We start from the raw sequence: 25,142 nt of genomic DNA on the forward strand, positions 1-25,142 counted from the left end.
TTATCTCTCTTTTTTTTTTACATAGTTGAAAAAGCTTGTACTATCCACTTTGACTCTGCTTTCATATTTCATCTTTTCCCTCCTAATGACTGTTTTAGTTGCCCTCTGTAGGTTTTTAAACATTTCCCAATCCTCTATTTTCCTGCTAATTTTTGCTTTGTTTCTCTTTTTCTTTTACATTAGCTTTGACGTCTCTTGTCAATCAGTTGTACTATTTTGCCATTAGAATTTCATTTTTGGAATGCATCCATCATACACCTTCCTTATTTTTCCCAGAAACGCAAGCCATTGCTGCTCCGTTGACATGCCTGCCAGCATCTTCTTCGAATTTAATTTGGCCATCTCCTCTCTCATACCTCTGTAATTTCCATTACTCTACTGAAATATTGCTATGCCAGGCTTTTCTTTCTCCTCATCATATTTCAATTTGAACACAATCATATAGTGTTCACTTGTCCTAAAGGTTCTTTTACCTTTAGCTCCCTAATCACCTCTGGTTCATTACAGAACACCCAATCCAGTATAGCTGATCCCGTAGTAAACGATAAACTGTTCTAGAAAGCCATCTCATAGGCATTCAACAATCTCGCTCTCTTGAGATCCATTACCAATCTGATTTCCCCAATCAACGTGCATGTTGAAATCTCCCATGACTATCATCACATTGTCCTTTTGGCACGCCTTTTCTATTTCTTGTTGTAATCTGTGGTCCACACCCCAGCTACTGTTGGAGGGGGAGCGTGTAGATAATTGCCATCAGGGTCCTATTACCCTTGTTAACTCAACCCACAAGGATTCAACATCTTCCGATCCTATGTCACATCTTTCCGCTGATTTGGTGGCATTCTTTACCAGTAAAGCCACACCACCCCCCCACCTACCTTCCTATCCCTCTGATACAACACATTACCTTGGACATACCCTAACCACCCTTGAGCCACGATTCAGTGATGGCTACAACATCATACCTGACAATCTGTAATAGTGCAACAAGATCATCCACCTTATTTCTTATACTCTGTGCATTGAGATATAACACTGAGTACTGTATTTGCCACTCCCATGTTTCCAAACCTGTCCTAGTCTCACCCTCCATCTGAACACTGACGCCTGTACTGACTACCATTTCAACACACAGGCAAAGTGCACAACTAGGCGGTCTCTGTATACCATAGAGCAGGGGTTCCAACCTTTGTTATGCCATGGATACCAACCATAAACCGAGGGGTCAGTGGACTGACCCCAGGTTGGGAAGCCCTGCCATACAGTAAGGCTAAGGTTGTTGCAACAAAATTGAGGAACAACCTACAGCAGAGACTTTTAAGGTCTGTGCACCTCCACTTTGCTTTTGTTTTAGCATTTCTATTCACTTCACTACTTGTGTCCATACATTCAACTGCCTGAATTCTAAGCTATGAAACACATTTCCTAATTTTTTTTTTCTCTTGATGATCCTTAAAAACGAAGTCTATGACTAAACAGAAGAGATTCTAAAGATGCTGGATATCAAGAGCAACACATAGAAAAGGCTCGAGGAACTCAGCAGGTCAGTTATCCACAAGGAAACACTGTTTTGTTTATGTGTATGGTTGATTGACAATTAAACTTGAAATTGAGGCAGCCTCTATGGAAAGGAATAAACAGTTGACATTTCAAGCTGAGACCCTTATCAGGACTGGAAAGGAAGGACGAAGACAACAAAATGACTTATTTTCAGAATGAATTCTTTGATCAAGTTTTGATCAGTTATTCCACAATGGCCCAGGATAAAATTTATTTTGGTGAACTGCCTTTATAATGTGACATTTGACACTTTTTGATGTTCAAAAGCAAAATGTAAACACGTGCTAATGCACTCTGCTGGGTGGAGTGACCTTGGTACCAACCTGAGACTGTTGGAGCTGCCAAAAGGGTGTCATTAATTTGCAGCAGGAAAAGCAGTAGTACTTCCCAGGTTTCTCTGGACATTATAGCAGACTCATGAGCCAATTTCTGAACGGCCGCAAGAACCCGCAGGCACAACGTGATTTGGTTGTGAGCGTACTCTGTTCTGAAAGCAAAAAAACATAAGAAAAACATGAGCATAACCGCATAGTGCAGGCCTTTCAGCCCACAATGTTATGCCAACCTTTAACTTACTCTAAGATCAATCTAACTCTTCCCTCCCACATAGCCCTCCATTTTTCTATCATCAATTGCCTATCCAAGATTCTCTAAAATGCCCCTAATGTATTTGCCACTACTGCCACCCCTGTCAGGACATTCAATGCATCTACCACTCACTATGTTAAGAACTTACCTCTGACATCCAAACTACACTTTCCTCCAATCACCTTAAAATTACACCTTATTGTATTAGCCATTACCACTCTGGGAAAAAGTCTCCGGCTATCCACTCGATCTATGCTTCTTTTCATTTTGTACACCTCTGCCAAGTTAATTCTTTAATAGTAAACACACACGGTAAAGAAGTAACAATGTTTGTAGGTGGTGTGTCCAGCTATAGCTCCTCTCACACTGCACGGATTGGTTGAGCAGATCGACTCACTGGGGATCAGTAAGGAGGTAGAAGGTATTACAGATTGGTGTTTCAGGGTAGTAACCACACCAAAGGCTCAGTCAGATAGCAGGTAGGTCACTGCCATGAGTGGCAGGCTGGCACTGCAAGAGTCATCTGCAACAATTCCCTCCCTTGCAGGTACACTGCTTCGGATACTGTTTGGGGAAGTGGGGCAATGTTGGAAAAGTCCTGTCAGGGGACAGCGGGAGCAGCCACACCAGTGGCACCATGACTGGCAGCACTGTAAAGCAGCAAAGGATAAAGTCTAGACAAGCAACTGCGACAGGGAACTCTTGTTAGTCAAAGGAACAGACAGGTGTTTCTGTGATCACAAGTGAAACTCCAGGTTGGCATTTTGCCGCCCTGGTACCTGGGTCAAAGACGTGGTTACAAGCCCATGTTAGTACTAAAGACATAGGTAAGAAGAGAGCTGGGATCATGCAGAAAACATTTAGGGAGTTAAGCAGAAAGCTGAAAAGCTGCAAATCTAGGTGTTTAATCTCAGCACTACTCCTCGTGTGATGTGCTTGTCAATTGAGAAAGAGGAAGCTAGGCCACACAAATGTGTGCTTAAAGGACTGCTGTTGAAGGGAGAGATTGATGTATTTGGACCATTAGGATACTTTTGGGGCAAGAGTGACTTGTACAAAGAAGGAAGGATGGTATGATGATATTCTGGAACATATCTGTGTTAGGAAGGAGCATATGTTAAACATGATGATGCACATTAAGGTGGGTAAATCCCAGGATGGCCGTTGTTCCCTTTTTTCAAATAATCCAAGAAACTGCAGGGCATTAAGCTTGACATAAATTATGATAGTGATGATGATACCTGTCACTCTTAAAAGACAATGGAAATACAGTGTGCGCCATGGGTCAATCCATTCTGGAGTGATCCCTTCAGGGCACAAGTCTGGGCGGAAGCCACAGAGATCTTGGTCATCAAGATCCCCCTCTTGGCATCGACAGTATAGTCCAAAGGAAAGTGAAGCAATATGTTTGGCGCCAGCTTGGCTGCAGGGGGTGCCAGAAGAATGTTCAGTGATGTCCGGAGCTGCACTCTGGATTTACTCCCATAGCCTTTGCCTCTGCCCACAAGAGTGACATGAGTAATAGAGATATTATAGGAAAAAAACTAAAGTGATTAATAGTCACTTGGAAAGTCAGGGACTGATTAGGAGTCAATGTAGCTTTGAGGAAGGGAAATCAAGTTAAATCCAATTCAGTTCTTTTTGAGGAAGTAAACAAAAAAATTGATGAAGGCCATGGTAAAAGTGGTTTACATGGATTTTAGTAAGGCTTTTGACGAAGTCCCACACAGCAGGCTGGTCTAGAAGGTTAGGGCACGTGGTATCCAAGGCACTGGCAAACTAGATTGAACATTTGACTTGATAAAGGGAGTGATCAAGAGTTGCTTTGTTGACTGGAAATCTGTAATTGGTGGTGTTCAATTTAGATAAGTGTGAGGTAATATCTACAATAAATATAGGCAGCATGGAGTAAATGATGTGCTTGAGGAATACAAAGAATGTAAAAAGAATCTTAAAGAAATTAGAAAAGCTACAAGAAGATACAAGGTTGCTTTGGCAAGTAAGGTGAAAATAAATCCCAAGGGTTTCTACAGTTATAGCAATCGCAAAAGGATAGTGAGGGATAAAATTGGTCCCTTAGAGCAGGGGTGTTGCGGACCGGTTTAATATTGACAATATTCTTGTGGACCGGCCGACCCGGGGGGCGGGGGTAGGGTTGCCAATGGACAAGAGTAGCAGTCAAAAAATACGTTGTGTTTACCCCGAGAAAGACTACAATGACCATGAAGCCTTGCGCGGGCACCAGTGCGCATGCGTGTACCTGCCAATATTATCCTCTGTAAATCTTTTTTGGCGATTCTGTTCGGGGGGGGTGGGGGGTGTTAATCACGACCGGAATATTGGTAATAAGGGGCTAATACACTCAATTTCGTTTCTAAAAGAGTTCATCTAACGAATTTAATATTAAACACACAGCGCATATTTTCCTCGCATGAATATAGTGATAAGTCAATCATCAGGGGAGGACAGGGAGCTTGAAGTAAGTGTTGAACGAACTTCCAGTAGAAGTGGTAGAGGCAGGTTCGATATTATTTAAAGAAAAAATGGATAGGTATATGGACAGGAAAGGAATGGAGGGTTATGGGCTGAGTGCAGGTCGGTGGGACTAGGTGAGAGTAGCGTTTGGCACGGACTAGAAGGGCCGAGATAGCCTATTTCCGTGCTGTAATTGTTATATGGTTATATAAGTCACTTATCAGTCAATAACATCATAACATTTTAAGTAATGTTTGGATATTAAACACATGGCACATATTTTCCCCGCATGAACATATAAAATCATTGCAACACACCCATATCACTGAATCAGTGGGAGCCCTGGGCTTGTTTCCCTGCAACAAGACCGTCCTATTGAGGGGTGAGGGGAGACAGTGATACTTGAAGGGGGTTCCTTATGTCCAGTCTATTCCGCAATTTAGTTTTCGTTGCATTCATTGCAGAGATATGTTGGAAATGGAAGCAACGTTTTCAGTGCTTTCGGGGCTATCTCAAGATATTTACTTTGATCCAGAATGCCGGCAGAGACGTTATGTCAAACATACTTTTCAGCCCGCCGTCATTTGCAAGCTCCAGGAGTTGACATGGATGACGCACTGTTAATGACCTCGCGTGTGTTCAAGCTCAACAGTGGGCGTGACAGGAAATGAGGAAAGGTGCAGCTGACTCATATCACCAAATCATATTCTTTCCTCGCGGCCCGGTAGCAAATGCTCTGCAGTCTGGTACCGGTCTGCGGCCCGGTGGTTGGGGACCACTGCCTTAGAGAATCAGAGTGGACAACTATGTGTGGAACCAAAGGAGATGAGGGAGATTTTGAACAATTTCTTTTCTTCGGTATTCACTAAGGAGAAGCATATTGAATTGCGTAAGGTAAGGGAAACAAGTAGGGAAGTTATGGAAACTATGATGATTAAAGAAGAGGAAGTACTGGCGCTTTTAAGGAATATAAAAGTGGATAAGTCTCCGGGTCCTGATAGGATATTCCCTAGGACCTTGAGGGAAGTTAGTGTAGAAATAGCAGGATGGTGCCGGAGGATTGGCATATTGCTCACCTTGTTCCATTGTTTAAAAAGGGTTCTAAGATTAAACCTAGCAATCATCGGCTTGTGAGTTTGACATCAGTGGTAGGTAAATTGATGGGTATTCTCAGAGATGGTATGTATAATCATCTGGATAGACAGGGTCTGATTAGGAACAGTCAACATGGATTTGTGCGTGGAAGGTTATGTTTGACAAATCTTACCGAATTTTTTGATGAGGTTACTAGGAAAGTTGACGAGGGTAAAGCGGTGGATGTTGTCTATATGGACTTCAGTAAGGCCTTGACAAGGTTCCACACAGAAGGTTAGTTAGGAAGGTTCAATCATTACGTATTAGTATTGAGGTAGTAAAATGGATTCAGCAGTGGCTAGATGGGAGACGTCAGAGAGTGGTGGTGGATAACTGTTTGTCAGGTTGGAGGCCGGTGACTAGTGGTGTGCCTCAGGGATCTGTACTGGGTCCAATGTTGTTTGTCATATACATTAATGATCTGGATGATGGTGTGGTAAGTTAGATTAGTAAGTATGCAGATGATACCAAGATAGGTGGTTTTGTGGATAATGAAGTAGGTTTTCAAAGCTTGCAGAGAGATCTAGGCCAGTTAGAAGAGTGGGCTGAAGGATGGCAGATGGAGTTGAATGCTGATAAATGTGAGGTGCTACATTTTGGTAGGACTAATCAAAATAGGACATACATGGTAAATGGTAGGGCATTGAAGAATGCAGTAGAACAGAGGGATCTAGGAATAATGGTGCATAGTTCCCTGAAGGTGGAATCTCATGTGGATAGGGTGGTGAAGAAAGCTTTTGGTACGTTGGCCTTTATAAATCAGAGCATTGAGTATAGGAGTTGGGATGTAATGTTAAAATTGTACAAGGCATTGGTAAGGCCAAATTTGGAATATTGTGTACAGTTCTGGTCACCGATTTATAGGAAAGATGTCAACAAAATAGAGAGAGTACAGAGAAGATTTACTAGAATGTTACCTGGATTTCAGTACCTAAGTTACAGAGAAAGATTGAACAAGTTGGGTCTTTATTGTTTGGAGCATAGAAGGTTGAGGGGTGACTTAATAGAAGTATTTAAAATTATGAGGGGGATAGATAGAGTTGATGTGGATAGGCTTTTTCCATTGAGAGTAGGAGAGATTCAAACAAGAGGACATGAGTTGAGAGTTAGGGGGCAAAAGTTTAGGGGTAACATGAGGGGGAACTTCTTTACTCAGAGAGTGGTAGTTGTGTGGAATGAGCTTCCAGCAGAAGTGGTAGAAGCAGGTTCGACATTGTCATTTAAAGTAAAGTTGGATAGCTATATGGACAGGAAAGGAATGGAGGGTTATGGGCTGAGTGCAGGTCAGTGGGACTAGGTGAGAGTAAGCGTTCAGCACGGACTAGAAGGGCCAAGATGGCCTGTTTCCGTGCTGTAATTGTTGCATGGTTATATGGTAATGCATTTTGGGAGTTCACATATTAACCAGACATATATATAGTAAATAGCAGGTGTGCTGATGTACAGCGACTTGAGGTGTGATTCCATAGCTTCCTAAAAATGACAAACCAAGTAGGTAAGATGGTGAAGAAGGCATGCAGTATGCTTGCTTTTAGAGGCTGTGAGGCATTGGGTTAGAGTTGTATTGTTATGTTGCAGTTGCACAAAACACTGACAGGCAGAATTAGACTATTAATATCAATAATAATATTATTGATCCCGAGTGGGAAATTATTTTGCTACAACAGCAACATTAAAAAATACGCTTAGCAATAACAAAAAAAGTACAGAATAATAATTTAGCAAGTGCACTAATGTATGAGATAATAAACGGACTATTGCATGTGTTCTCCTATTATGTACATGCTAATATTAAGGATGTGACAGCATAAGAGAGAAGCAGAGGAAATCCAAGATGTTTTCTAGAATAGAGGGAAAGAAGGAGAGTTTGGGTTTAACACAGGCAAATAGGATTAGCTAAATGGGCATCATTGTTGGTATTGATGCAATTCACTGAAAGGCTTATTTTTGTCCTGTATCACTTTATGATGAAATAGTGCAGTATTTCCAGTTACTTTGGCTTCAGTCCTTAATTTTTTAAAAAATAAATTGTATCTCTTTTTCTTCCTTCTGGTTATTTGTTCCATTATCTTTCCTGAAAATGGGTAGGAGAAAGGCTTTTGCTTGGAAACTCATGACTGGATATTATGGATGGGCTAAATGCGCTACAAATGAAATTAAAATGGAGATTGATCCGAAAAAAAGTCTTTTAACACAATAGGCAATATATCCCTTTAGTTCAAATTAATATTTCAGATTACAGAATATTTACTCCGGTCCTTGCTCACTACTCCAGCATAACCTCCCATAAACTAATCTTTATTTTTATTGAACAGTTTAGCAGAATCTATATTCATGGTGTTAGGAATCAGTCAAACTGCATTTTGGGAAACTCAATTTTGGCAGGAACATGTAGCATCCCACTTCTTTTAGGAAAGTATTACAATTGAGAGGTATATAAAACACTGTAATTGCTGACAGAGGAGGTTGTTTGGTTGAACTTATCTTTAACTAGAATGTGCAAAGCAGCTTAATCAAGTTTTCTGCCCTTTGATCTGTCGGACGATGCTGAGGATGTTCTACGAGTCTGTGGTGGCCAGTGCTATCATGTTTGCTGTTGTGTGCTGGGGCAGCAGGCTGAGGGTAGCAGACACCAACAGAATCAACAAACTCATTCGTAAGGCCAGTGACGTTGTGGGGATGGAACTGGACTCTCTGATGGTGGTGTCTGAAAAGAGGAATCTGTCCAAGTTGCATGCCATCTTGGACAATGTCTCCCATCCACTACATAATGGACTGGTTGGGCACAGGAGTACATTCAGCCAGAGACTCATTCCACTGAGATGCAACACTGAGTGTCATAGGAAGTCATTCCTGCCTGTGGCCATCACACTTTATAACACCTCCCTCGGAGGGTCAGACACCCTGAGCCAATAGGCTGGTCCTGGACTTATTTCCTGGCATAATTTACATATTACTATTTGATTATTTATAGCTTTATTACTATTTAATTATTTATGGTGCAACTATAACAAAAATCAATTTCCCTCAGGATCAATAAAGTATGACTCTGACTATCTTTAGATTTGGTCTGCATTAGTATATATCTAAATATTTGAAAAAGAGGAAAATTTTACATGTCTGAGTGTTAAACCTCCAAACTGCGTGGGTACTGAGTTCTATACTCCTTCACAATATTTCATCTTCCTTCCTTGAATCTTCTAGATAATTACATTGAAGTAGTATTCCCAATTCTTGATCCCAGTGATTTAGAAAACAAGTTTTTCTCATCCACTCTATAACTTTGCCTACCTCAATTACACATTCCCTCAGTCTTTTTCAGATAAATCACTAAGTTCTTCAAATGAAGTCACAAAGAGATTCATGCTTTTACCTGGGAACAAACAGATTCTGTAGATGTTTGAGAATAGTCTGCACGTATAAATTTGGTTCTTTGATAATGGGCTGAGGGATAGAATCACGTCGAGATACCAGAGCCATTATCCAATCAGTGTAGACATCCACACACAGTTTCACTGTATCCCCATCCAGAGGCAGAGTCAGTCCATAACATAGCACTTCCATGGTCCATTTTACCTGCCCAGGAGATAAAGCACATCACTATTGCCATTTATAAACACTATTCCAAGTTACCAAGTGGAGCTCAATAGCTCTTCTCCGAAGGAGTAAGTACATCCACTCCTGTCAACTATTTCAATCAGACATGTTGATTTCCAGCTGCAATCAGAAACATAGCCCCGCAAAACAGGCAGTCATTGGGACTGCAACCAACACGCGTATTTGAATATATTATACTGAAGTAACTGTTATAAGTGTTCATATACTGTGATAACTGTATCAGTTAAGGAATTGAAAATGTTAAGCAGAGTTACTCAAGTTGTATAGAATCTTCAAAGTGATACAATAGGGAATTGAACCCGAATTCTGGAAAATCAGTAAACCAATGGAAATGTTGTTTCAAAAAGCTAATGTAGGAAGAACGGGCTGAAAGGTCTCCTCTTGTGCCACAAGATCGCACAGTTGCAAGAAAAAATTTGTGAATCCTTTGCAATTACCTGGTTTTCTGCCTTAATTACTCATAAAATATGGTCGGATCTTTATCTGTCACAATCATTGACAAACACAATTTACCTAAACTAATAAAACACAAACAATTGTACTTTTCACGTCTTTATTGAACACATTGTTTAATCATTCACAGTTCAGGCTGGAACAAGTATGCGAACCCTTGTATTTAATAACTGGCAGAGCCTCCTTTAGCAGCAATAACCTCCACCAAATGTTCCCTATACCTGCTGATTAGAATCGCCTAATGGCAAGGAAGAATTTTAGACCACTTCTCTATACAAAACTGTTTCATCAATATTTCTAGGCTACCTTGCATGAACAGCCCACTTCAGGTCATGCCACAGGATCCCAATTGGGTTAAACTCTGTACTTTGATTTGGCCATTCCAAAACACAATATTCTTCTTTTTAAACCAAACTATTGTTGATTTACTCTTGTATTTTGGATTACTGTCTTGTTGCATCATCCAACTTCTACTAAACTTCAGGTGACAGACTGCTATCCTGTCATCCTCCTGTAAAATGTCTTGATACACTTTGAATTCATTGCTCCCTTAACAATTGCAAGCTGTTCAGACACTGAGGCAGCAAAAGCAGCCCCTAACCATGATGCTCCTTCCACCATGCTTCACAATTAGGATGAGGTTTTGGTGCACAGTGTCCTTTTTCCTAGTGGTGTGCATTTCTGCCAAAAAATTCAACTTTTGTCTCATCTGTCCACAGAACATTGTGTCTGGTGGAACATCCAGGTAGTCTTTTGCAAACTTGAGATGTGCAGCAATGTTTTTTTTTTGGAGAGCAATGGTTTCCTCTGTGGTGTCCTTCCATGAACATCATTGTAGTTCAGTGTTCTTCTTATAGTGAACACATGAACAGAGACTTTAGCAAGTCCTAGAGATTTCTGCAGGTCTTTTGCTGTTACATTTGGGTTCTTTTTCACCTCCTTCAGCATTGCACACTGTGATCTTTGCAGGATGCCCACAGTAATAGTAACAACAGTACTGAGTTTATTCCATTTGTAGACAATTTCTCTTACTGTGAAGTGATGAACACTCAGGTCTTTAGGAATGCTTTTGTAGCCTTTTCCATTTTCATCCTGCTTCTAAGGTCCTCTAAAAGTTGTTTTGATCGAGGCCTGGTGCACATGAACAGATTTTTCTCGAGAAGAGCAGACTCCATCAGTAACCTGACTTTGTGTGTCATTTTTTATAGGGCGGGGCACCTCTATAACCCACACCTCTAAACTCATCTCATTGATTGGAACACCTGACTCCAAATAGCTTTTGCAGAAGGTTCACATGCATTCTTGAACCTAGACTATGATTGTTTAAATGCTGTACTCAGTCTGGACAAGAAGTACAATTGTTTGAGTGTTATTAGTTTAGGCAGATTGTATTCATCCATTATTGTGACTTAGATGAAGATCACACCACTTTTTGTGAGTAATTAATGCAGAAAACCAGATACTTGCAAAGGGTTCACACTTACATTTACAAGGGTTTACATTTACATTTCTTGCAAATGTATACAATTTAAATACAAAATGATACATGGAGTACAGCACATTTCTTTTCAGTAACAAAATTTTGCTTATTGTAAACTGTTGACTGACAAAATGTTTAAAAACAAAATATTTTAAATGCTTTAATCTTCATGTGCAACAGTTGTCAAAGTTCAGGTAACTTGCCTCTTTGTCAGTTTTTAGAATGCTTTCATTGTTGCCTGCAGAACTGTTGAGTCCCTGTCCCAGAGGACGTACTACAGCAAGAGCCACATCTTTGCCAACAATACTGGGGTAGCTATGCAGAACACTCATGTGACCTCGGTCACTCTGAATGACGAGCTGCAAAGACCGCCACTCTGAATACATGGTGCACCAGTACCATAAACCCAACTCACTTCAGCATCTGTCTGAAAGAAATGAGAATGCACACATTTAAAACATGACTTCAGGTTATAAAGAAACATTTCAAACTGCATGATTTCATCCTGGCATCAACATCAGATTACACCACAAAACCATAAGACATTGGAGCAGAATTGGGCCATTCAGTCCATCGAGTATGCTCTACCATTCCATCATGGCTGATTTATTTTCCCTCTCAACCCCATTCTCCTGCCTTCTCACTGTAACCTTGGACACCCTGACTAATCAAGAACCTATCAACCTCCGCTTTAAATATACCCAATGATTTGGCCTCCACAGGTGTCTATGGCAACGAATTCCACAGATTCATTACCCTCTGGCTAAAGAAATTCCTCAGTTCTGTTCTAAATGGGCGTTCTTCTACTCTGAGGCTGTGCCCTCCTAAACTCGTATGTCAGTTTTGGTTCTTCTACCAGCCATCTTCATTCTATGTCTCTTCGTCCTTAACTGCTTTGCCACCAAGTACGGTTTATCACTATCTATTGTCTATATGTTTCACAATTTAAAGTACCTCCATTAGAGTCTCTTACAGCCAGTTCAGTTCTAAGGAGAACAATCAAAGTTTCTCCAATTTATTGACATTATTGAGATCTCTCAGCCCCTGGAATCTTTTGATAAACTTTCCTGCACCTTCTCTAAAGCTTTCACATCTTCCCTTAAGGAAGGTACCCAGACTGGATGGAAAGTTCCAACTGTGGCTGAATTAGCGTTTTGCAAAGGTCCATCAGGATTTCCTTGCTCTTGCACTCCATGCTTACAAAGCTTTGGATGTCACATTAAACACACTTACACTTTCAAAACAATCTTTCTACATGCATGAGGGAGTTAGATATGGCCCTTGTGGCTACGGGGGTCAGGGGGTATGGAGGGAAGGCTGGGGCGGGGTTCTGAGTTGGATGATCAGCCATGATCATAATAAATGGCGGTGCAGGCTCGAAGGGCCGAATGGCCTACTCCTGCACCTATTTTCTATGTTTCTATGTTTCTAAGACACCAGATCCTCTGCATTTCAGAGCTCTGCAATCTTTCATCATTTAAAAAAGTTATGAGGTGTACAATTCAGTTTCACATTTATTTATTACAGGTGTAAAATAGGTCATTTGTGTTAACAACCAACACACCTAAGGATATGCTGGGGGAAAACAAGCAAATCTCACCGAACATTTTGGTTTGAACATAATATGCCCAACATGCTTGGCAGTGAACACAAGTTGAACGTGGTGTGACTGATGTCTTGAGCTCTGTATATTTCAATGCAAAAAGTATCGTTGGAAAAGCAGATGAGCGCAGGGCATGGATCAACACACGGAATTATGATATTGTAGCCATTAGTGAGACTTGGTTGTAGGAGGGCAGGACTGGCAGGTCAACATTCCAGGGTTCTGTTGTTTTATACGTGACAGAGCTGGAGGAATTAAAGGAAAAGGGTGGCGTTGCTAGTCAGGGAAAATGTCATGGCAGTGCTCAATCAAGACAGACTGGAGAACTCGTCTAGTGAGGCATTATGGGTGGAACTGAGGAACAAAAAAATGTTTGACCATGTTAACAGGGTTCTATTATAGACCACCCAAAAGTCTGCAGGATTTAGAGGAACAAATTTGTAACAAGATCGCAGACTGCTGCAAGAAACACAAGGTTATTATAGCAGGTGATTTTAACTTTCCGCATGTTGACTCGGACTCAACGAGAGTGTGTGATACTGGATCTGCTATTAGGGAATGAGACAGGGCAGATGACAGAAGTTTGTGAAGGGGAACACTTTGCATCTAGTGATCACAATACCATTAGTTTCAAAGTAAATATGCAAAAAGATAGGTCTGGTCTGTGGGTTAAGATTCTAAATTAGAGAAAGGCCAACTTTGTTGGTATTGGAAAGGATCTGGCAACTGTAGATTGGGACAGAATGTTTTCTGGCAAAGGTGTACTTGGTAAGTGGGAGGCCTTCAAAAAGTGAAATTCCGAGAGTGCAAAGCTTGTATGTGTCTGTCAGAATAAAAGGTAAAGATAACAGGTTTTCAAGAGTTATTGAGCCCCTGGTTAAGAAAGAGGAGGTGCATAGAAGGTGTGGGCAGGTAGGAACAAAACAGGTACTTATGAAGTATAAGAAATGCAAGAGAATACTTAAGAAGGAAATCAAGAGGGTTTTTTTTTTGTGTGTCGCACCGGACAGTCAACCATTCTTGTCTGGCGTGTGGTATCAGGATTGGTCTTCTTTCAGATTAACCGAGTCACAATATGAACGTTCCTGACTTGACCCTTTCTTTTTATGAGGCCGAGTGGCTAGCTCGACACTCAACCCAGAACGAGTGGAAAGCATGCTCAGGGGTGGCCCGACTTGGATTCGAACTTGGGAGCCTTCGCTCCGGAGTCTGGCGCTGATCTCATTGCGCCACAAGGAGGGTTAAAAGGCAGCATGAGGCTGCACCAACAGACAAGTTGAAGGAGAATCCTAAGGGATTCTACAGATATATTAAGAGCAAAAGGATTGCAAGGGACAAAATTAGTCCTCTGAAAGATCAGAATGGTAATCCATGTGTGGAGCCAAGAGAGATGGGGGAGACCATAAATGAATTGTTGTCATGTGTATGACAAAATCGGAAAATCAGACCATCAGGCTGTACATCCTCCTCCCAGCTTACAAACAGAAACTGAAGCGGGAGGTCACGGTGTCAAAAGTAGTGTCGCATTGGACGGAGGAAACGGATGAGGTTCTCCGTGACTGCTTTGAATTGGTGGACTGATACTATTCAAGCACTCGGCAGCTAACCTCGATGAGTATGCTTCAGCTGTCATGGACTTCATATGGAAATCCACGGAGGACTGTGTGTCTCACAAGACGATCCGGGTATTCCCTAACTGGAAACCTTGGATGAATTGAGGACAAGTCCCTTTTAAAGGCTACAGCTGCGGTTTTTAGGTCCGGGGATACCAGTCGCTACACGGAATCCAGGCGTGAACTCCAGAAAGCCATTAAGGGCGCTAAGAGGCAATATTGAGCCAAGTTGGAAGCCGAGGCCAACCAGAGGGATGTCAGTAGACTATGGCAGGGTCATTTAGAGAGATCACTGGGCGCAGGGAAAAGGCTGGGAATATCAATAACTGTGGCGCTTCTCTTCCTGATGAACTTAACGTATTCTACGCAAGATTCGAACAGAAGAGGAGCGTCCCGCTCCCTCCAGATGAACCGGACCTGGTGGCATCAAGATTCATTGTCACCGAGGGGGACCTTAGAAGGGCCTTCCTGAAGATAAATCCAAGGAAGGCAACGGGCCCAGATGGCGTCCCAGGACGGGTTCTCCGAGCCTCTGCAAGCGAGCTAGCTGGAGTGTTTGCTGACATCTTCAACTGCTCCTTGCTTTAGTGTAAGATCCCCTTGTGTTTTAAGAAGGCAACGATAATCCCAGTGCCGAAGAAGAGCAAGGTGGCATGCCTGAATGACTATCGACCTGCGGCTCTGACATCAATTGCTATGAAGTGCTTCGAGAGATTGTTTATGGCACACATCAACCACAGCCTACCAGTCAACCTCGACGCTTTGCAATTCGCCTACAAGTGAAACAGGTCAACGGCAGATGTCATCTCTCTGGCCTTACTTTCCTCCTTAGAACACCTGGACAATAAAGACACATACGTAAGGCTCCTTTTCATTAACTACAGCTCTGCCTTTAATACCATCATTCCAAATAAACTGATTCCTAAGCTCCGGAACCTGGGCCTTAGCACTCAGATCTGCAGCTGAATCTTCAACTTCCTCACAGACAGGACCCAGGCCGTAAAAATAGGGGACAAGCTCTCTTCGACAATCACTCTGAGCACCGGTGCCCCTCAAGGCTGTGTACTCAGCCCCCTGCTGTACTCACTGTACACCCATGATTGTGCAGCCAAGTTTCCATCAAACTTAATATACAAGTTTGCTGATGACACAACACTTGTAGGCTGTATCTCGGGTAATGATGAGTTTGAGTGCAGAGAGGAAATTAAGAACCTGGTGGCATGGTGCGAAGACAATAACCTGTCCCTCAATGTCAGCGCAAGACGAAGGAATTGGTTGTTCACTTCAGAAGGAGTAGCGGACCGCATGACCCAATTTACATCGGTGGTGCGCAAGTGGAACAGGTCAAAAGCTTTAAGTTCCTCGGGGTCAATATCACAAATGACCTGACTTGGTCCAACCAAGCAGAGTTCACTGCCAAGAAGGCCCACCAGCGCCTTTACTTCCCGAGAGAGTTAAGGAAATTTGGCCTGTCCCCTAAAACCCTCACTAATTTTTATAGATGCACCATAGAAAGCATTCTTCTAGGGTGTATCACAACCTGGTATGGAAGTTGTCCTGTCCAAGACCGAAAGAAGCTGCAGAGGATCGTGAACAGGGCGCAGCACATCACACAAACCAATCTTCCATCCGTGGACTCACTTTACACCGCACGCTGTCGGAGCAATGCTGCCAGGATAATCAAGGACACGACCCACCCAGCCAACACACTTTTCGTCCCTCTTCCATCAGGGAGACGGCTCAGGAGTTTGAAGACTCATATGGCCAGATTTGGGAACAGCTTCTTTCCAACTGTGATAAGACTGCTGAACAGATCCTGATCCGGATCTGGGCCGTAACCTCCAAATATCCGGACCTGCCTCTCGGTTTCTTTTTTGCACTACCTTACTTTCCATTTTACTATTTTCTATTTATGATTTATAATTAAAATTTTTAATATGTACTAATTTTACTATTTTAATATTTAATATTTGTAATCCAGGGAGTGGGAAGCGCAGAATCAAATATCGCTGTGATGATTATACGTTCTAGTATCAATCGTTTGGCAACAATAAAGTGTAAAGTATAAAGTATAGGTATAAAGTGTATTTACTCAGGAGATGGACACAGAGTCTACCGAAGTGAGACAAAGCAGTAACGACTTCATGGACTCCATATAGATCACAGAGGAGGAGATGTTTGCTTTCTTGAGGCAAACTGGGTGGTGACAAGGTGTTCCCTCAGACCTGTGGGAGGTAGGTGCAGAAATTGCAGGGGCCCTAGCAGATACTAATGCACGTCATCCTTTGCAACATGTGAGGTGCCCGAGGACTGGAGGACAGCCAACTTTGGAAAGTTTTGAAAAATAAACCAGGAAATTATAGGCCGGTGAGCCTGACATCAGTTGTGGGAAAGTTATTGGAAGATAACTTTCTAAGGGACCGAATTTATGAGTATTGAGATAGACCTGATTTGATTAGGGATAGTTAGCAGAGTTTAATGTGTGGTAGGTTGTGTCTAACCAATCTTGTAGAGTTTTTCTAGATAGTTACCAAGAAAGTTGAAAAGGTAAGGATTTTGTCTATATGGACTTAAGCAAGGCTTTTAACAAGGTCCCGCATGGGAGGTTGGTCCAGAAGGTTCAGTTGCTCGGCATTTAATGTGAGTTACTAAATTGGATTAGGCACTGGCTTTGTGGAGAAGTCAGAGAGAAGTAGTAGGTGTTTGCATCTTTGACTGGAGACCTGTGACTAGTGGAGTGCCACAGGGATCAGTGCCGGGGCCATTGTTGTTTGTCATCTTTATCAATGATCTAGATGGTAATGTGGTTAATTGACTTAGCAAATTTGCAAATGACACCAAGATTGGCAGTGTAGTGGACAGCGAGAAAGATTATCAGAGCTTGCAGCAGGAGCTGGAAAAACGGCAAAGGGAATTTCATGCAGACAAGTGCGAGGTGTTGCACTTTGGTAGGACCAACCAGGGTAGGTCTTGCACAGTGAACGGTAGGGCACTGAGGAGCGCTGTAGAACAAAGGGATCTGGGAATGCAGGTCCTTAATTCATTGGAAGTGTCTCACAGGTAGATAGGTTCAGAAAGAAAGCTTCTGGCACATTGGCCTTCTTAAATCGAAGTACTGAGTACAGGAGATGGGATGTTATGTTGAAGCTGTACAAGATGTTGGTGTGGCCTAATTTGGAGTACTGTGTGCAGTTTTGGTCACCTGCCTACAGGAAAGATGTACATAAGGTTGAAAGATTAAGAGAAAATTTACAAGGATGTAGCTGGGACTGGAGGACCTGAGTTATAAGGAAAGATTGAATAGGTTTGGATATTATTCCTTGGAACATAGAAGATTGAGGGGAGACTGAGGTATATAAAATTATGAGGGGTATAAATTGGCTTCTACCACTGAGATTGAGGGGGACTACAACCAGAGGTCATGGGGTAATGGTGAAAGGTGAGGTTTAAGAACAACATGAGGGGGAATTTTCATTCAGAGGGTCATGAGAGGATGGAACGAATTGCCAACGCAAGTGGTGCAAGTAAGCTCAATTTCAACATTAAAGAGAAGATTGAATAGATACATGATGGTCGGGGTATGGAGGGCTATGGTCCCGGTACAGGTCGATGGGTGTAGGCAGTTTAAATGGTTTTGTCATGGACTAGACAGGCCAAAGGGCTGTATTTTTCTATGATTACAACTCTGTAACAGAATACCATGAAACAACAACATTTTCTTCCTCCCTCCCAGCTATCCACCCACACACAGTCCTCCAACTCTAGGAGTCAAACTTTGACTTCCTATTTCTTCACATCATACTTCTTTTGCAGAACCTTTGACATCTCCTTGAACCTATCCATATATCTTTGCATCTCCCTTAAGTCCACTTCACAACTCCCTTTCTTATCTATCTTTGTCATCAAATATCACAAACACAAATGATTTTGCAGATGCCGGAAATCCAAAACAGTAGACACAAAATGCTGGAGGAACTCCGCAGGTCAGGCAGCATCTGTGGAAATGAATAAATAGTTGATGTTTCAGGCCTAGACTCTTCTCCAGTCATGAAGAAGGGTCTTGGCCTAAAACGTCGACTGTTTATTCATTACCACAGATGCTGCCTGACCTGCTGAATTAAGCAACTATACCTTGCATGCTCTCTTACGAGCCATTTATGTAAAATAAGAAGCTGAATCCACAGCACCAATCCCCCTGAGACTCACTATGAACCACATCTTGCCACACTAAGAAAAAGTTAACATCTAACAGATATTCACATGGCTGCAAAATTGTTTCGTGTGACATTGCAGAGATCTCAGTGCATGATCCCTTTATATTACGAATGTAAAGAGCATGATATACAAACTCTCAATTATCCAAGAATTGGTTCTAAGTCTCCCGGTGAGAAATTTTAGACTACAAGGGGTAGCAATGATCTGGCCAGTTAGCAGAAAATAGCAAACCAATTTCAATGTGTATAGGTGAATTAAGGCACATGGGGTGGGGTAGAGGAACAAGGAAGCCTTTGCATGTTGGTGTCAGGTCTGTAAAGGTAGCAAGGAAAAGGCTTTCCTTTATTAGTTATGATACAGAATATAAAAGCAGGAAAGGTACTTTAAAACTACAAACAAGTCAGACCAAGCCTAAAGTACCCAGTACCAGGACAGGCCATAACATTATAGGATAGATGTGAATGCAATGGAAAGGTGCATAGGGAATTCAAATAAACATTTAAAAAAAAAGTGACAAGATAAAACTGGATGGGTTGGAGATGTTTTCTTTGGAATAGAAGAGACTGAGAGGAGAGTAAATTGAGGTTTCTTAGAGAAGCAAATAGGAAGGACCTGTTTTCCTTAGCACCCAGGTCGAATACCACAGGTTTAATATCACTGGTTCCAGGGAGGTCTCCACCAGAATTTAACAATCTCTACTTCTTACTCAGTGTTACACATTGGCTGTGAAATAAAACTGGGCAGCACGGTAGCATAGTGGTTAGCGCAACGCTCGGCGAGTCCGAGTTTGGAGTTCAATCCTGGCATCCTCAGTAAGGAGTTTGTACATTCTCCCCATGGAATGCATGGGGTTTCTCCAGGTACTTTGGTTTCCTCCCACAGTCCAAAGACGTACCAAACAAACTAATTGTCCCATGACTTGGTTAGGGTTGTTGGGTGGTGCAGCTTGATGGGTTGGAAGGGCCTATTCTGCCCTATATCTCCCACTAAATAAGGGAATTAACCTTAGATACGAATGAACATCTATTTCCACTTCTCGCCTGGATCAGTTTCATCGCTATTTGTAAGTGTCAAAAGAATGTCATGTTGAACAGCATCAGCTGAGGCTTTGGACAATACGGGTTTTATACAGTCACCCTTCCCTTTATGGTTTCCCCTTATTCTAACTACTGGTGGTCTTTAAGAGTCTGCGATTAGTGTAGGTGATCAAAGGGGTCAAGGCACAACTTCTGAGCCCTCTCAAACTTCACTGGAAACAGTCTTCTAGTCATGTTTACATTGTATACAGATGATAGTACCTTTAACATTACTGCAGTGTACCTCCAGTTCTCTGGGATGTCAGCTCCATTGGGACTGCCTAATCCTAGAGTAGGACTTGAACTGAACTGCAGGAGTGAACCAAATTAAGCACTAAATATTCATGGCATGTGGAGGTCACTTACAGTAACAAATTAAGGCAAGATTCTAGGACAACTCATCCGTTGTTTTTGTCTTCATGTATACAAGTATACAAGTATACAAGTATACAATCATTTCTAACCCCAATTACTTCAAACATTACTTATGTATTTCTAATATAAAATGAGAACAAATTAATCTTTGTATGTATATTAAAATTAATTTTTTACCACTTATGTCAAATTCTTGTTGTGCAGTAATCATAAATTTGCATTCAATAAGCAAAAATTAGTCTGTCTTAATAAAGAACATTATGTACCTTTGAAAGAACAGTATACACAAAATAAAATGCCAATAGGAACGACAGTGGTTGTAAACAACATAAAGGAGGAAGGGTTGGTCTCAATCCACTTGATCAACTAACTCCGGTCCCACCACTTGTTTGACTTTAATGTTATAGGTTACCAATCAATTACATTCCGCACAAATCTAATTGTGATTATAGGCCGATCTTCAAAATTCCAAAGCGAGTTTGTCTAGCCTTTTACTCTCGAGGAACGATCACATCAGGCTGAAAACTCAAAACATGCTGTAAAACACAAAAGAAGCTTGGTAGTTTTACCACAACTGATATTCACGTATCATCTTTCTAAATTATATCAATCTGTCTTTCACTTCCTCGACCTGTACCGGGTAAGTTACTGAAAGGAGCTTGTAAAGCGGCAAGGTTTTGTGGAGCAGCCCCAGGCTTTACCTGTACCACAGGCCGCCATACTCAAAGGGACAGAGGCCGCCAACTTACGGTGACATTAGGAACGAAACGAGTAGCAACGAAGAGTGCACTTCATCAGACGGGACATCATTACCTGTGCGGCTACAAAAAGCTGACATGTCCCGGGCTCAGACCGCCCGCCCCACCGCTCCCTTTGCCCCGTTACCATAGAAGACAAGCCGCCAGTCGGAAACGAACCCGAACCATGGCCGAGGAAGACCGAAGGTTTCCGAACACTGTCGGAAGTTCCCGAATACCGCAGCCGGGACTCTACGTCATTTCGGCGGCTTCGGCGCGTAATAAGCGCCGCCATTTTGTTGGCAGGCGGGCAGAGCTTTCGTGAAAAATGCGATGGTAGGGTTGGAGTTCTGATCATCTTAACCCGTAGTAGTTTATCCTTTGGCAATGGGTATATCGAGAAGTTTGCGTTTACAAAGGACTTTGTTTCTGTGGTTTTTAATGGCTCTTGGACATTCTCATTAAGCGTCGTGTCAGCACCACGTTTTTGTTTTTGGTTCAAAGAGATGAAAATTTGGAGAATGAAAGGAAATAGCAAGAATAATTTATTTTGGAAATACCAAATTAATTGTACGATAATGGCCAAACAACTATTGAATTGGCTTTGTTACTTACATTCCTCATATACATTAGTAAAAATCCTTATGATATGTCTCCATCTAAATATGCAAAGTGCAATTTATAGTAATTTATAATAAATTATATATACAACAGGACAGTCAGTATAACATAGAAATATAGTTGTTTCAATATGAATTAATCAGTCTGATCGCCTGGTGGACGAAGCTGCCCTGGAGCCTGTTGGTCCTGGTTTTTATGCTGTGGTACTGTTTCTTGGATGGTAGCAGCTGGAATAGACTGTGGTTGGAGTGACTCGGGTCCCCAATACTCCTTCAGGCCCTTTTTACATGCTTGTCTTTGTAAATGTCCTGAATAGTGGGACATTCACGTCTACAGGTGCACTAGGCTGTCTGCACCACTCTGCAGAGTCCTACGATTGAGGGAAGTACAGTTCCCATACCAGACAGTGATACAGCTAGTTAGGATGCTCTCAATTGTACCTCTATAGAAAGTTCTTGGGATTTTGGGGGCCCACACCAAACTTCTTCAACTGTCTGAGGTGAAAGAGGCACTGTTGTGCCTTTTTCACCACAGAGCTGGTATGTACAGAGCACATGAGATCCTTGGTGATGTTTATGCCGAGGAACTTAAAGCTGTTCACCCTCTCAACCCCAGATCCGTTGATGTCAATAGGGGTTACCCTGTCTCTATTCCTCTTGTAGTCCACAATAAGCTCCTTTGTTTTTGAAACATTGAGGGAGAAGTCATTTTCTTGACACGACTGTGTCAGGGTGATGATTTCTTCTCTGTAGGGTGCCTCATTGTTATTTGAGATCAGCAAATTTAATTAGCAGATTGGAGCTGTGGGTGGTGACACAGCCATGGGTATACAGAGAGTAAAGGAGGGGGCTGAGGGGCATCTGTGTTGAGGATCAGAGGGGCAGAAGTGAGGGAGCCCATCCTTACCACCTGCCAGCGATCTGACAGCAAGTCCAGGATCTGGGGACTTGAATGAGGGGAGACCTCATAGAAACATTTCGAATGTTAAAAGGCATGGACAGAGTGGATGTGGCAAAGTTGTTTCCCATGATGGGGGAGTCTAGTACGAGAGGGCATGACTTCAGGATTGAAGGGCGCCCTTTCAGAACAGAAATGCAAAAAAATTTTTTTAGTCAGAGGGTGGTGAATCTATGGAATTTGTTGCCACGGGCAGCAGTGGAGGCCAAGTCATTGGGTGTCTGTAAGGCAGAGATTGATAGGTATCTGAGTAGCCAGGGCATCAAAGGTTATGGTGAGAAGGCGGGGCAGTGGGACTAAATAGGATAAAATGGATCAGCTCATGATAAAATGGTGGAGCAGACTGGATGGGCCGAATGGCCTACTTCTGCTCCTTTGTCTTATGGTCTTATGGTCTTATGATCCAGCTACACGAGGCAGGGTGAAGGCCAAGGTCTCTGAACTTTTTGTCGAGCATGGAGGGAATCATGGTGTTGAATGCTGAATTGTAGTCCAAGAACGGCTTTCTCACATAAGCATCCTACTTCTCCAGATGCGTAAGAATGGTGTGTAGAGCAGTGGCCATTGTATCATTTGTCAATTGGTTGTGTCGATAGGTGAATTGTAGGGGTCCAGTGTTGGTAGTAGTCCTTGACTAGCCCCTCAAAGCATTTGTTTATTATTGTGGTGAGTGCGACAGGATGTCAGTCTTTCCGACGTTACCTTGGTCTTTTTAGGTACAGGAACAGTGTGGATGCTTTGAAGCAGGAGGACACTCCACTGGGAGAGGGAGAGATTAAAACTGTCTGCAAACACATCAGCCAGTTTTGCTGCGCACATGCTGAGTCCCGCGCTGGGATGCTGTCCGGTCCTGCAGACTTGTGACTGTCCACTCATTGGAAACACCAGTTTACTTGAGCCTCAGAGATGACTAAGGGGCAGGTTGCTTCAGCGGCTCTCCTCAGGGGCTCATGTTGGCAACATCGAATCGAGCGTAAAAAAAGATTTAGCTTGTCTGGGAGGGAGGCAGTGATGTTGGAAACACCACTGTGTTTAGCTTTGAAGTCTGTGATGGTGTGCAGACCTTGCCATAAGCTGCATGTGTTATTGGTGGAAAGTTGTGTCTGGGTCTTGTCCCTGTATTGTTTCACTGCCTTAACGACTTTGCGCAGATCATAGCTGCATTTCTTGAGCTCCTGCTGATTATCAGCAACGTAAACTCTGTATTGTACAGTTATTAAACCTTACTTCTAATTATTACCCGTTACCTGATGCAAGAACACACAGTACTATGGAGGATAAAGCAATAGCTTTTTCATTAGTAGCTCGCTACTAGAGAGAGAGAGAGCCCTCCTCAGGCACACACAGGGTCTCTCTGCCAAAGCACAGAAATACAGATTTTTTAATACCATTTTTGTCAAGTACGCAGGAAACAATTTTTTAGCTACCCCCATAGTCACATGCATGCCCAGTGTGACGAGAATACACATAGATTAAGATGTTAGCTGTCCTGTGCTGGCACCAGTGGGATCAGCAGTTGGTCTGCCATCTGTCTTCAGGAGAAAGAGAGATAAGAAAAACAATGGAGCAGCATTTGGGGATGTTAATGAAGGGACGGGAGAGTTTAACGGAAGGAGAGCTGTCAAGATCGGCTCCCCCTTTGAACCCTGAACTGGTTGAAGTGATGGACAGGCGATACCCCAGCAGGGGGATAAAAAGGGACAGGTTCGCTAAGGCAAGACACACACGACACCACGAGGTAACGAGACCCTGGAAGCGGTGCGCCTCCCATAACTCGGTGGGAAGTTTTGGAGGGCTGGCCGCGGGACTAAGCCATAGACGCACAGGGTGGAAAGGCACGATCGGCGGGAACCTGGTGTGTGTGTCCGCCCTTGCCTGGGTGCCAGGTTCACCGCAGAGAAACGATCGTATCTGGAAACGGAGGGGTCACAGTTGGTGACCTCAGAAGACATCACAAAGGGCTCGCCCGAAAGCTGACTGCGAAGAATATTGAAGATCTGTGTGGAAGTCGTTTGAATATTCATGCGTTTTGCTCTCTCTCTCCTTCCCCCCACTGTCCATCTCCCACGGCAGTGATTACTGTGAACTAAATTGAACTGAACTTTGCGTCACTTTGAAACTGGTCATTTACCCCTAGACGACGATAGAGCTTGATTGATCCTGTTATTCTAATTCTGTGTACATGTGTGTTTATCATTGCTGAACTGTTGCATTTATTATCCTTTTGATTAGAGTACTGTGTTGCTTGTTTCTTTAATAAAACTTTCTTAGTTCTAGTAATCCAGACTCCAACTGAGTGACCCATTTCTGCTGGTTTGGCAACCCAGTTACGGGGTACGTAACACCAGCAACAGTGGTATTTTGAGACAAAGACCCCTTGATTACCTTCAAAGGCCATCAAACTCAGGCAACTGGGACAATGTGCACAATGAGGTAATTCCTCATTTTTCAACCGTTCTGCATTTTTGGAGACAATATTATTAGATTACCACTTCCTATCCTGCAGGTGCAAAAGCCAGCAGCTCTTAGCTTGACATCTAACTTTTACACGTCAGCAGAACAAGCTAGCCCTTTACCATCTCATTCCCTCCTTTTATCATTCCATGATAACACAATTAAGTTGGGGCTGAAAAC

At 42.6% G+C, this 25,142-nt stretch overlaps 1 protein-coding gene across 9 annotated transcripts in view; it reads right to left on the bottom strand.

Annotated features, from left to right (window-relative positions):
• The window catches only part of ralgapb (Ral GTPase activating protein non-catalytic subunit beta), a 200,479-nt gene extending 179,353 nt beyond the window's left edge, over window positions 1-21,126 (bottom strand). For 6 of the 9 annotated variants that reach the window (XM_063040979.1, XM_063040978.1, XM_063040977.1 and 3 more), the window contains exons 1-4: window positions 21,007-21,126; window positions 11,515-11,738; window positions 9,134-9,336; window positions 1,887-2,050 (exon numbers count right to left, since the gene is read on the bottom strand). In XM_063040979.1, the coding sequence (XP_062897049.1) occupies window positions 1,887-2,050; window positions 9,134-9,336; window positions 11,515-11,697 (550 nt within the window). In that variant the 5' untranslated portion in view covers window positions 11,698-11,738; window positions 21,007-21,126. Of the gene's footprint in view, window positions 1-1,886; window positions 2,051-9,133; window positions 9,337-11,514; window positions 11,739-20,040; window positions 20,128-21,006 lie in introns of all 9 variants that reach the window. The other 3 variants (XM_063040974.1, XM_063040972.1, XM_063040973.1) reach the window with 3 other exon arrangements.
• Between the last annotated feature and the right edge of the window lie 4,016 nt (window positions 21,127-25,142).

Source organism: Mobula hypostoma, chromosome 2 (assembly GCF_963921235.1).
Source record: "Mobula hypostoma chromosome 2, sMobHyp1.1, whole genome shotgun sequence".
NCBI lineage: Eukaryota > Metazoa > Chordata > Chondrichthyes > Myliobatiformes > Myliobatidae > Mobula > Mobula hypostoma.